Source organism: Pelodiscus sinensis, chromosome 4 (assembly GCF_049634645.1).
Source record: "Pelodiscus sinensis isolate JC-2024 chromosome 4, ASM4963464v1, whole genome shotgun sequence".
Lineage (NCBI taxonomy): Eukaryota > Metazoa > Chordata > Testudines > Trionychidae > Pelodiscus > Pelodiscus sinensis.
The window spans coordinates 81,069,731-81,083,638 of NC_134714.1; the positions used below are offsets into that span (position 1 = coordinate 81,069,731).

The window sequence follows — 13,908 nt, forward strand, 5'->3', positions numbered from 1 at the left end:
TGACTCAGGGATGCTAACACTTGGTTCAGGGGAGACTGTCTGTTACTTTGGAAAGTCAGATGGACAGCACCAAGAAGGTTGGCATCACGGATATTCAGGCTAAGAAGAGCCTACAGTCAATTCTTGTATCATCAGAGCAAGATTATTTTCTAGCTACGCCAAAACCACCATTATTCAATGCTATGCACTCACCGAACAAGCTACAGAGGAGAAGGACTTATTCTATAACAACCTGCAAGAGCAGATGGACAAGACACCTCGCCATGACGTTTTGATTGTAACGGGGGATCTGAATGCAAAAGTCGGGTTAGATAATGAAGGCTACGAATCCTACATGGGCCCAAAGGGTGTCGGCGAAAGAAACGATAATGGACAGCGTTTTGTAGATTTGTGCCTGGAGAATGGCCAGGTGATAGGAGGCACTGTCATTCAACATAAGACAATACATAAGTTGACCTGGATATCTCCAGATAGAAGGACTTGTAACCAAATTGATCACATTGCTATCAACCAGAAGTGGAGAAGATCCATGAGAGATGTCCGAGCGCTCATCATCATCATCTTTGCAAGCTGCAGCTCAAGCTGAAACAGCTGATGAGGACAGACAGACTGACTGGTGGCCAGCTCTTTGACTCCAGTAGACTAAAACATCCGACAGTGAAGATCCAGTTCACTCTAGAGCTGTTCAACAGATTCAGCCTGCTCAAAGACCTGATATCAGATAATATTAATATCCACTGTGAGGAGATCCAGAAGGTATACCTGGAAACCAGCAAGATTGTACTGGGGTATAAGAAGAAACAGAGAAGGGAATGAATTTTAGATGCTACATGGCAGCTCATTGAGAACAGAAAGACGGTTAAACAGCGCACACTTGCAGGCAGTGATGAAGATAAAATAACAGCTGTACAGGTCTACAGGGACCTAAACGTTGCTGTGAAGAGAAGTGTACGAGGAGATAAGAGAGCGTATGTGGACAATATTGCCATGGAGGCCCGGTCAGCAGTAGACAGTGGTGATGCTAGGACAGTGTACAAAATCACCAAGACTCTTATAGGAGACTTTACCAACAAGTCTACTGTAGTAAGAGACAAGAACGGGAAAATGCTGGTGACAGCAAAAGAACAGCTCAGCACGTGGACGGAACACTTCAGGGAGACTCTCAACAGACCAGACCCAGAGGAAGAGGCTGACATTAGAAGTATGGACCTCCAAGTAGACATGGAATGTGGGGACATCAGTGAGCTGGAGATAGCAGACGCTATCAAACAGATGAAGGGCAAAAGACCAGATCACTGCTGAAATGCTTAAGGCAGACCCCAAGGCAAGTGTGCAAGTTCTGAAGGGTCTCTTCAACAGGGTCTGGGAAGAAGAGAGGGTACTGGAGGCCTGGAAGAAGGGCATTATTGTGAAGTTACCCAAAAAAGCCGATCTGTCCATCTGTGGGAATTGGAGAGGGATTAATCTGCTGTCTGCTGGGAAAGATTTTCTGTAGAGTCCTGCTACAGAGAATATGAAAGGGCATTGAGAAAATCCTCAGGGAAGAACAGGCTGGCTTCAGAAGTGGAAGGTCGTGCACGGACCAGATCTTTGTCCTATGCACCATAGTGGAGCAGTCAATAGAGTGGAACTCTTCGCTCTACATTAACTTCATCGATTTTGAGAAGGCGTTTGATAGCATCCACCACCCCTCACTCTGGAGGATTCTACAAGCATACGGGTTCCCTGAGAAGGTTATTAACATCCTGAAGGACCTGTACGCTGAGAATCAATGCTGTGTGCGACATGGACAGCAGAATGACTGGTTTCACGTGAAGATGGGGTCAGACAGAGCTGTGTAATCTCACCTGTTATCTTCCTTGTTGTCCTCGACCTTGTGGGTGATGCGCAGAGCCACTGAGGGCAGATCAAGGGGAGTGCTATGGGGACCAACTGCTCGGCTTGAGGACAGCGACTTCGCAGATGACCTGGCGCTTCTTGCTCATGATCGGCAGGACATCCAAGAAAAGACCGACATTGTTGGTCAGCCAGAAGAGTTGGGCTCAGAATTCATCCTGGCAAGTCCAAAGTGATGAAACTGAGGACAACTAACACCGATAAAACCACCATCACGGGTAAAGAATTAGAGGAAGTAAATGACTTCAGGTATCTCAGCAGTTACATCTCGGCGGACAGCAACATCGACAAAGAGATCTCCGCTAGAATTGCCCTGGCAGCGCAAGCCTACCAAAAGCTTAACAACATTTGGAAGTCGTCACTGTTGCAGACCAGGACTAAACTGAAGATCTGTAGGTCGAATGTGCACTCAGTCCTGCTGTATGCTGTAGAGACTTGGAGGACTAACAAGAAGATTGAGAGCAGACTCAGAGGCTTTGAAGGACGGTGCCTTCAACGTATCCTCAGAATCCGCTGGGAACAGCATGTTACCAACAAGGAGATAAGCCAACGTGCTGGCATCAACAATGTTGTGGACAAGATCAAGCAGAGACACTGGAGATGGCTGGGGCATGTCCTTTGGATGAGCGAAACAAGACTCCCTCATATGGCACTCGGACTCCACCTGGAAAGCCTTAAAAGAGGGAGGCTGTTGGGCACCTGGAGGAGGACTGTGGAGGAGGACATGAAAAGGAAGGGCACGACCTGGGAAGAAGTCAGACGGTTTTCTCCAGGACTGTGAAGGCTGGAGAAGATTCATTGGCGCCTTAGCTCCATCAGGAGCGAAGAGGACTAATAATAATAATAATAATGGAAAACCATCACCTCAGATCAATGGGTCCTAGAAATAATACGAACTGGGTACTTCATACCATTCACAGCAGTTCCACCAACTCACCCACCCCTATCCTATACCTCCTCAGGGACCCCCTCTCACGAGTGTGTTCTCTTGGAAGAGGCACTGCGCTTCATGAAGCTAGGCGCTATAGAGGAAGTAGCCAGCCAATACAGAGGCAAGGGATTCTATTCTAGATACTTCCTGTCAAAAAAGGGGGGGGGGAGTGGAGACCCACCCTAGATCTTCGTGGTCTCAACTGGTTCATTGAATATCAGAGGCTATATATCCTAGACATCAAGGATGCATATTTCCACGTATCAATTCACCCGGCACGCAGACGGTTCCTCGGGTTCACCATCAAGAATTCACACTATCAGTACAGGGTATTTCCCTTCAGCCTGTAGACACCACCCAGAGTATTCTCCAAGGTCCTTGCCATGGAACCGCATACCTACAGAGAAAACAAATACACATTTGCGTATCTCAATGATTGTTTGATCATGGCATCCATGTATGGGGACATGGAATGAGAGTTACACTCAACAAGGCCATTATTCAACACGCTCGGCCTCCTATTCAACTTAGACAAATGTTCCTTCACTCCTACACAAACAGTGGAATTTATGGGAGCCTAGCTGGACTGCACCAAGGTCATAGCATCATTGCTGATCCACAGATGAGAGAGATTACGCGACTTGATTGTGTCAGTACAGAGCTGCCCATGCACCTCGGCATGTACATGCCTACAAATACTTGGACACATGGCTGCGTCCACGTCTGTAGTCCCCCATGCTCAACTGCATATGAGGCCATTCCAAGGCATAGCTAAACTCTGTATCAACCCAGACACCACCTAATCCACAAGGCACCCCATGTATCCATTCTGGTCAAAGCCACCCTAGACTGGTGGACAGACATACGTAATGTATGCACGGAGCTTCCATTTCAGGCGCCAATGCCATCCATCACTATCACAACAGACGCATCCCTGCTGGGATGGAGAGTCCACGTGGGGAGTGTGATACTACAACAATGGACACCTCAGGAGTCCCAGCTCCATATCAATGTGTTGGAGCTCAGGGCAGTCAGATGAGTGTGCTCCCAACTGCTTGAGCACATACAGAACAAGACAGTGAAAATAATGTTGGACAATACCGCAACGACATATTACATTCACAGATGGGGAGGGCACGAGATCATGCAGCCTATATGTGGAAGCAATGAAACTCTGGCAATGGTGTATTACACACATCACACCTACCGCAATGCATTTACCAGGCAAGGACAATGTATAATTAGAGGATGCCCTCAGCAGATAATTCCCGCAGAACCATGAGTGAGAAATCAACAAATCCATCATAAACAACCTTTTCAAGAAATGGGGTTACCCAGTAATGGACTTGTTTGTGATGCACGCCAACTCCAAGTCCCCCCTGTATTGTTCCAGGGCAGGCATTGGACCACAATCTCTCGGGGATGCATTTTCAGTTGGCTGGGACTTTCCATTGGTGTATGCGTTTCCACCTATACCTCTTATACAACTGACAGTATTAAAATCAGACAGAATGCAGCAAGGGTCATACCGCTAACCCCCAGTTAGTGGAGACAGATCTGGTACCCTACCATACTGCAACTCAGTACTTGTCCCCTGTATAAGTTCCCATCTGTACGAGCGCTGCTGACCCAGGACAAAGGGCACATACCGCATCCTGGACTCCACACACTAATCTGTAAGCACGGATGCTTGTTGGCTGTCAAATGAGAGTCAGAGAGATCCTGATCAACTTTGAGACCCACTATGAGATGGACTTACCTGCAGTAATGGGCCTGATTTGAAGCCTGGAGTTCAGCTCAAGCATGGGATCCACGCAGGGCAGGGGTATCAGACGTACTAGAGTATATTCTCCATCTGCAGGACACAGAATTATCAATTAGCTCCCTCAATGTACACTTGGCAGCTATTTCTGCGATACACTCACCCATACAAGGCTATTCTGTTTTTTCCCACCTGTGTGTGAAGAGATTCTGGAAGGAGGTACAGAACCTTTATCCACCACATAGAGACCCAGTAGCATCGTAAAACTTGAATCTCATGCTAGACTCACTTATGAGACGGACTTTCTAGCTGCTCGCCACTTGCCCACTACTCCACCTTTCAATTAAAGTAGCTTTTCTCATAGCGATGACGTCAGCTAGGAGAAGGGGAGACATAGCGGCACTCATGGCGGACCTGCTGTACACGGTGTCACACAAGATAGCCGCCAATAGTTATATGGGCGCATTCCATGAGAGCAGTATCCACCACAACTGCTTTCCTCAAGGATCTTCCCATAGACGCCATCTGCAGAGCTGCAACATGGGCCTCAGCCAATACCTTTGCACAATATTACACTATTTAGTCCTTTCAGGACTCGACACTAGATTTGGACATACCTTACTGTACAACATCCATCCCTGCAACACTGAGCGCCCACTGCCAAGCAGGACCATTGCTGCATAGTCACCTAAGTGGAGCACCCACGGGGACCCTCGAAGAAGGGAAGGTTACTCACCTTGTGCAGGTTACTCACCTTGAGATGTGTTCCTGTGGTTGCTCCACACCCACCCTCTTCCCCTCTGCTCCAAGCTAACAGTTTGGTGTAGAGAAGAACAGCAAGAATGGCCGCTGGCACGTGCCTACCCATCGATCAGAGTGATTGCGCAATAGCGCAGCACACGCCGGAGACCAGGGACTGCTACCAAAGATCTCCAGGCCGTGTGCACAGAAGCACTGACCCACCTAAGTGGAGCACCCACGGGGACACATTGTGAAGAACTCGTTACTGCAAAAGGTGAATTACCTTCCCTTCTCTTTTCTGGCATGCTGGCTGTGGGCTCTCAATTGTTGGTAGCTCCTTGTGTCCTCCCTAAATTTAAATGAATAGCCAGAGTTGCGTGGTGGTCAGAATTTCTTGTGTTAATTGTTCTAAGCTATGGGTCTTTCTTCTCTGTCCCAGACTGAGCTCTTGTGCCTACCACCAATGAACACTAGAGGCATATTTTAAAGCTTCTTCATTCCTTTCTGAGTATGTCAGCCTCTTGATATTTAAAGTATGGCATTTACCTCTACAACTCTCAATAGGTGAATAGACTTTGAATTCTGGACTTGCATTTCCACTTGAGAGAGCTTTTGAAATGGCATATCCTCTGTTCATACCAGGCCAATGACAATAGAAAACACTTGTTTGAAAAGCAGAAGCATAGGACAGCTTGTTAATATATTATGTCTGAAGTCCAATAGAAGTTGTAGCGATGCTGCCTGAGTGTAAGTGCCTTCTTTTTAGAAGTCAGTTGTGATTATTGTGGTCATATTGCAAATGCAGAGACTCTTTTAGTGTTAGAAACAAATTCCTCTCTGGCTCCACAAGCCACTTCCAGTCTTGAGATGGAGAATAGCAACTACATAGCTTCAGGGTAAAGTATTACTGTGTGTGTATGGAGAAAGGGATAAAAATCTATTGTGGAAAATAGCTGCCAAGAATGAAAGTAATATGAACAAATGTAAGGATTTCTCTCAAGACTAAACTTGTGACTTGCCTGTTAATGGGGCGTCCGTGCTGTGTCTGCAGAAACCTGATTCTCCATGGGATATCTGTCTGAAGAAGTCATTGGGTTCCTCTGCCTTCTGTTGATTCTATTCTTATTTTCAGCTTCAGAGTTATGGGGAACAGCCTTCTGTCAATATCAGCCATTTTTGCCTTTTCTCCAATTTTTAGCATTTTAAAAGTATAAGGAAGGGAAACAAATCTTATTCTTTGCATTTCTTCCTAATACCACTGCCTGGATACCGTTGTAGAGGTATAATTGTGGAATCTTTCACGCTTTTTCTTTGTTTGAAGGATTTCCCTTGAATATCTGAGGGGGGGGGGGTTGTTTTTGTTTTGTCACTTTGTATAAATAGTCTGTTTCATGAGCACTAAAAAGGCTTTTTCATAGAAGCTGGAAAGTCTCTTCTTGTACCTCCTTGGTGGGTGGTAGTACCAGAAGATCTGAATGCAACAGTTTCTCAAGATGCAACAGTATAAAAATGATGATGATTCTATTAGTCTTTCTTCATATAGGCAATGAATGTGGTTTACAACCCAGAGTATAAGCTAGAGACCCAGAACTCGTGAGTTTTTCTATATTTAGGTCTTCCACTGATTTATATGGTTAGTAGCTCTACAGACTTTTCTATCCTGAACAGTGTAGTGTCACACTCAAGCAGCAGGTTTTACGCATAGCAAGCTTTGGTTTGTTTACAGCCTTGCAATCTTTTGATCCCATCTGAATAAAACCTACCTCTGAATTTAAAAAAAAAAAAAAAAAAACCTTTGAGTGGTCCTATAGCACCTTAGAGACTAACATATAGATGTAGCATGAACTTTTGTGAGCACAATCCACTTCTTCAGGTTTTTCCACTTTTGTATTCCCTAGGAAAAATTAACAGCTTCTGGGACATACAGGAAAATTAGCCCAAACAAAAGATCACATTCTTAGAAAAGCTACTGTTTCTGAAGCATTTTTTCCACTACAGAATACAGGAGACACAAAGTTGTTCTGTAGTCTTATAACTTTTGACTGCATTGAAATGTTGGCAGTCATGGCTAGAGAACAATATATAAAGTAGCAGCAGTACTACTTATTCCCACTCTGTGCATAGGTTCTTTGTTCAGACAATGGATTATCTTTTGGCACCATCTAGTTGTGCATCTAGGTAGTGGAATTTATACATAAAGGCTGTGTCTACACTGGCATGAATTTCTGGAAATGCTTAAAATGGAATACTATTCCGTTTTCAGTTTTTCCAGAAAAGGAGCGTCTACATTGGCAGGCTGCTTTTCCGAAAAAGCCCTTTTTCCGGAAAAGCGTCTGTGGCCAATGTAGATGCCCTTTTCCAGAAAAGACTACTGGGCTGTCTACACTGGCTCTTTTCTGGAACAGTGTTCCGGAATAAGGACTTATGCCCGAGCGGGAGCAGAATAGTTTTTCCGGAATAGCGGCTGATTTTGTACAGTAGAGCATCGTTGCTTTTCCGGAAATTCAAGGGCCAGTGTAGACAGCTCGCAGCTTATTCTGGAAAAGCGGCTGATTTTCCGGAATAAGTGGCCCAGTGTAGACACAGCCAAACTGTTTTAGAATGGAGAGAATAGTTATGAAACTATATTTTGCCCAAATTTGCAGAATGTTTGGGGGGGGGGGAGAAATATATATGCCTTACAAGAAACATTTGCTGTATTTTACCTCAAATAGCTTGTCCTCAAAACTTCATGTGAAACTTACTGGAAATATGCTGGCAACACTTAGTCTTCAGACTCAGAAAGGAATTTTGGAAAATGTATTCACTAGTGATTTTTGAATTGCCAAATAATTAAGCTCCAGCAGACTTTTGAAAGGCACCAAATGACAAGTAGTCTTTTTTCATTTAAGAAGTATGGGAAAAATGTTCAAACTTAGATGCCTAAAGTTACGACACCTAAAGTCATATTTAGAATGCTGAATGAATGGTGTGGTTTTAGAGATGCTGTGCACTCGCAGCTCCTGTTGACATATAAAGTGACCTGAAGGCATTTACACTTCCAAAAATCAGACCACTTTTAAAGTGCCTTTATCTACATTTGAAAATTGTAGGATAAGTCTTTAACCCTTTTTATTGGCAAAGAGCCTTGAAAGAATAAACTGATCACTTGGAGACTTGTTATGCTGACTGTAAAAACAAAAAAATGCTTTGACCATTCTTTCCCCTGAATTCCCCTATTAAGTCTTGTGTGCATGGCAATGTTTCAGCCCACACAAAAATATACCCCCTTGTGAAATGAAACACAGCAACTAGCAATACTTAGTTACTTTAGAACGGACTTCTGTATGCAACAAGGAAATCTGGGTAGACAGAATGAAGTTACCCAAAATGGAAAATTGCTCAGAATACTGGAGCTGACACTATTCTCAAAGTTCCAACAACAAGCACAAGTACACTGGTTTGACATCCTCTGTAAGAGACTTACCCATCACTGCACTTGTGCTGCGGCATTGGTTGGGTACCAGCTTTGGCTATTGAATCATGAAACCCACAGTTGGGCAAGGCAAGTGAGGCGATCACCTTGGACTCTGCACATTTGGGGCCCATGTGCTGCCCAGCCTCTGGTGCTGCCCACCCGACCGTGAGCCACGCGGCTGTGTGGCTCAGTATACTACCTTGGGCCTCACACACCCTTTGTCTGGGCCTGTGTTGAAGCATCTGGATTCTCCCTGAAGTTCTTATGTCCAAGTACTGATTAGGTCCACTATTGTTTTGCTTGTGAGATTAACATAGTCCTAGGTTATATAGCTATGGATTATTATCACTACTTGCTGACACTGCTGTAAGCATGTCTGTCCTAGGTAAGGTACAGTGGTAGGTCGTTAAAATTTAATAGCTATTTGTTCAGATAGAAGGACTTTGAGAACAATGGTTTAGCAGGAGATGAGAATAAGTTTTCTCCTGCCTAGTTTGCAGAGGCTAGTGATGTGAAAAGTGGAAAAAAACCTGCAACAGAACAAAGGAACCAGGTGTTCATAGGGGACATATAAACTAAAGGGATTCATTGACCAGGAGGCTTTGGAAAGGAAAGGAGAAAGAGGTGGGATTTTGACTCACGAGTCCTTTTTTAAATGTTGACCAGCTAAAGCAGGGACAGCTAGCTGAGGTAGAGAAAAGCTCCATCATTTTAAAGGGAAAGCTGTAGGTGCTCCAGAACATTATGTTCAGGCCCAAAGAACTCTCCATAAGGTGAGGAAACTGAGGTAAGAGGCAGACAGACAAGTCTTTATTTGCTTGATCTGTGTGTTTTGTTATGCAATTAAAAAGAATGGTCTTTATAATCCTGTGGAAATCTGTCGGGAATTTGGGGGGAGAAGTTGTGTTTAAGCTATTGGGAGGGGCCGCAGTGGTCACAGGGGCTGGGAACTGGACTGCAGATTTTCATTTCTCAGAAGCAAGTGCTAGCTCTGTACTTGGAGAGCACACCTAGAGATTCCCCCAAGCCAGACTGTACTGTATGAACATTATTTCTTGTCATCTTCAGTAGATATACAAGGAATTTTTCTGAAAATATGCTTTACTTCTGTGATTTCTTTTCCCACCTACAGAGTGTGCTACCATTTTATGTGGCTACAAAAATGTCTAAAATCCGCAAGGCAACCTTCGATAAGCCCAGTCCTGAAAAATATGTAAGAGCTGCCCTCAGCACAATAGGCCTGCAGTCCCAGACCAACGGATATCTGCCCCATGCCATTATTGTAAGTTACTTTTGAAAAGGGAAGGTTATTTTGTGTGGTTCTGAGTATGTTCTGCATATATTCTGACTATAGAGGAAAGAGAATGCTGAATTACATTACCTTTGAACCTCTGTTCTCAGGGTGTGTCTAATCTGTGATCATAGGTGGTATAGAGGAAGAAGTAGCTCTGCACACTGCAGCTTCCCCCCATGCTTCACCTGCAGCATGTCCCTGCTGCTCCAGTGGGGGGGGGGGGAAGTGCTGTACCTGGGGTGGGTGGTGTGGAGCCACGTGTGCCCCTGTGAGTGGGGACGCTAAGTAAATGCCCCACCACAATCCCCCTCGCGCCCAGATTCCACATCACCCTTTCCTGGCCTGGCAAAAATCTTTAATCCAGTATACCCTGTTTCCCAGGGTCACCAAATTAAAGAGGGTTACTTTTAAAAAAATCCAGGGACTGATACTTGTTCTTTCATACTTAGTCCTAACTTTGTCACATTTGAACATATAGAAGTGATAAACTTAAAATTCATCACCTATGCCAAACTATCAGTTTTGTCTTTTAATTTCTTAGGGCTGGATCACTTCTCTGCTTCCCACCTCAGCAGTCATCAACTTGACAATGAAACTGAACAAAAAAGTGCGAGCTCGCTACTTAAAGAAAGTGAAAGAAAACTAAGTTGCAGTAACTTGATCAGATGTTTCGATACATGATGGCTCAATACCCACAATTCTGCAACAAATAGACAATCACATTTGAAATGTTCTCTGTCTTTATTTTTCAATGGGACTAACCTCCAGTTTGGGGTGGGATTATGGTACACCATGAATTCTTTCTGGCCTTGATTTTCCAATATTGATTTCAAAGTACGCTTGATTTGTTGCTCATATGTGACTATGGAATATTAACTGGATTTAATCATTAGCTTTGTCATGTATTTATTCCAGTGAATAAGGGATTGTATCCCAGTGCAGAAAGCTTGGTGAATTAAGAAAAAAACCCACACTAAAGTAAGACAAAATGTTAGATTTTAAACTAAATTATTGAAATCAGATGGTCTGTGCTTAGTTCAAAATAGAAATTGATTGGCCATCACTTCAATTTTTTATGCTGGAAAAGTGAGTTAGATAACCTCCATCTTTTTTTGTATTGTGTGTATATATGAGTAAAGGGAAAAACTGTGGAAGTTTATCTTTCAGGTATACTGCAGTGAGAACATGATTATTAAAAAGCAAGCTAATGTTCCATCATGTAGCCAGTCCCAGCGCAGCCTCAGAAGCTGTATGGCCAGTCTTCTAGTAATGTCCCCCCATGTTTCCCTTAAGATGAGAGAAATGTGTCACTTCCCTTAGGCAGAGCTGCTTGGCTACTATGAGTGGCTCCAATAACAGGCTAGTCAAGTTGACTGAGAAGAACTGCCTATTGTTGGGGGGAGGGATTATGTTTTGTTTTATAGCCTAAAACTCAACTCAACTCATTGCTTTCATCTAGCATATTGAAATGGATTCTTGGACCAATATTTGAGTGATTTCTATATATATTTTAACATCATAATGTAGCAATTGTTTAAATTCTTGAATATTAATGCTAACTTTTCAAAAATAAATTCTTTTGGATTTGTAATGACCTCCTTAAAAAACTGATGCCTGCTGTAAGCTGTAGAGAGTTGTAACACAGTGTAGTTAAATGCTTCTAGTTACATGCTGCTTGTTGATTGATCTGTAAAACACAGTATTGGTACTTGAAATGCAGAACTTGAAGCGCAGTGCTGTCTGTTAGGGGCTGCTAGTTAAACTCTCTTTCCGACACATGAATGGGTCTGTTCTCCACTATGGGTCTGCTGAAATAAGAAGCAGAATTTTTTACACCAATTTTTAAAAATGAATGTGTGAATTAAAAACAATATACCATAAAAAATTTTAGTCTGGGAAAGGTGCAGATTTTTGAATTACAAAAGATTGGATTGCTAAAATATTGGATAATTTTAATAAGTCCTCACGGTTGGCATCCTTGTGTTGAAAGTTTTAGCCCACACAGAATTCTCCTTTGCTATCTTATCTCACCATGAGGGAACATTGGTCAGGCAGCGTGTGTAAATTCTTGTACTGCCATTGCCCATCTTTGCTTGCTCTGCGGATAAAGATTTTGGTCTCCATTGACATCAAATTCTTTACCAGCCATAAGTGTACTAAAACTGTAGCTTAAAAATAACTTTCATGGGCAATCACGTCATTTTTAGTGGTGCTGGACATTCTGTGATCTTAGAGTTGTATATTGTGCTGAGGAGAATAATTTAAAGCTCTGCTTTTAAGTTAAAGGTGTTGTATTGAAGCATGAAGGGGCTAACATTTCTTACATTGAAAATACATGAATACCGATGCAATGGTGCTGATCAGACATGAGATAAGGATCTTATCCCATAGCTTGTGTTTTGGTGTGGTGGTGATTGAATGTGGGTTTATAAGACTGCATAAGGCCACAGTTTCTTGGCTTGCTTTGGAGAAAACATGGGGTTATTTGACTAATTTTGTGTATATTCTTTTTCTAACACATGCACATAGAACTAAAATAGTTAAAATAAAAGATTTTTCCTGAATAGGTTAATTGTTATTTTTTTCTTTTTAAAAAACTTTTACCATGCTTAATTCAAATGGCAATTGGTGTCTTACGTACAGGGACACAACACTTAAAATGATACTGCCCCACCCCAAAGAGTATTCCATTACTGTGGCTTCCTGCTTGTCAAGAATGATGACTAAGTGGCATTTGTGGGGTTTTTGTTATATCAAAGTAAACCACTAAAGTAAAGGGAAATAATATAGGGTATGTGTGCACAGCAGGGCTCAAGTCAAAGCTGTGCAACTTCAACTATGTCAGTTGCGTAACTTAAGTCGAAATAGCTTAATTCGGCTTTTGGCGCTGTCTACTCAGCAGGACTTTCCTTACTCCTTGTAAAATGAGTTACCACGAGTTGGAGTAAAGTCCTCCAGCTCAATATTATCTCGAAATAAAGGCTTGTAGTGTAGACCCGAAATAACATTGCTGTGTAGACATACCCTTACTTCCCTGCATGTGTTCCTGTTAGTGTGGCTGAAGCATTGCCTATGAAGCAAGCATAGAGAACTCTTGGAAGAGAACTCTTAAATTCAAGCAGTGAGTTCAGGTTTTGCATTGTATAGCACTAAGCATGTTACTGGTATCAGAAATTGTAGCCCAGAAATTGCATTCTGATTCTCCAAATCTTTTCTCTACTTTCAGTTAAAAATGGGAGTCGTCTTCACATCCTCTCCTAAATTGCTTTGTTTTTGCTGTTTAAAAACCTATTGCATTTCAGTAAATGATTTCTGTGCATGTACTGTAGTTTTAATGTACTTTGAAATCCTGTGACAGAAGTGCTATAAAAATAAGCCATCTTTCCTTTTCTGCACTACATTTTTCATTTAAATGTTTTATAAATGTTCATAATTATTTTTATAATGTATGTAACGCCCATTCCTGCACTATTTGCACTCCTTTTTCTAAGTGAGGTGGTGGAAATGAAGAGAAGTCAGTTACATGGTAGATAACACTAAGAAGATAGTGTGCTAGAGAGAATAGCCATGTAGATAGCACAATTACTGTGATGCAAATTTATAACACAGAAAATAGAATCTGTAATTTTGCCCTTCAGAGGCTTCTATTAGAGCTCTGCAAATCTGGAGACATCTGCTTTCACCCATAGATCATTTTTGCAGATGCAGATACAAATTTTGTATCCGCACAGGACTCTAGCCTCCACCACTTTTCTAAAGAATCTTCAATAAGTGTAGCAGTGCACTAATACCACTAGATGGTGACAGTTACACACATACATAAGGAG

The 13,908-nt window shown here is 42.7% G+C and overlaps 1 protein-coding gene across 1 annotated transcript in view; it reads left to right on the forward strand.

Moving 5' to 3' along the window:
* Nucleotides 1–13,470, forward strand: part of HSD17B12 (hydroxysteroid 17-beta dehydrogenase 12) — a 157,559-nt gene extending 144,089 nt beyond the window's left edge. Inside the window, exons 10-11 of the mRNA XM_075927517.1 lie at nt 9,920–10,069; nt 10,623–13,470. Of these exons, the coding sequence (XP_075783632.1) occupies nt 9,920–10,069; nt 10,623–10,727 (255 nt within the window). The 3' untranslated portion in view covers nt 10,728–13,470. The remainder of the gene's footprint in view (nt 1–9,919; nt 10,070–10,622) is intronic.
* Nucleotides 13,471–13,908: the final 438 nt, after the last annotated feature.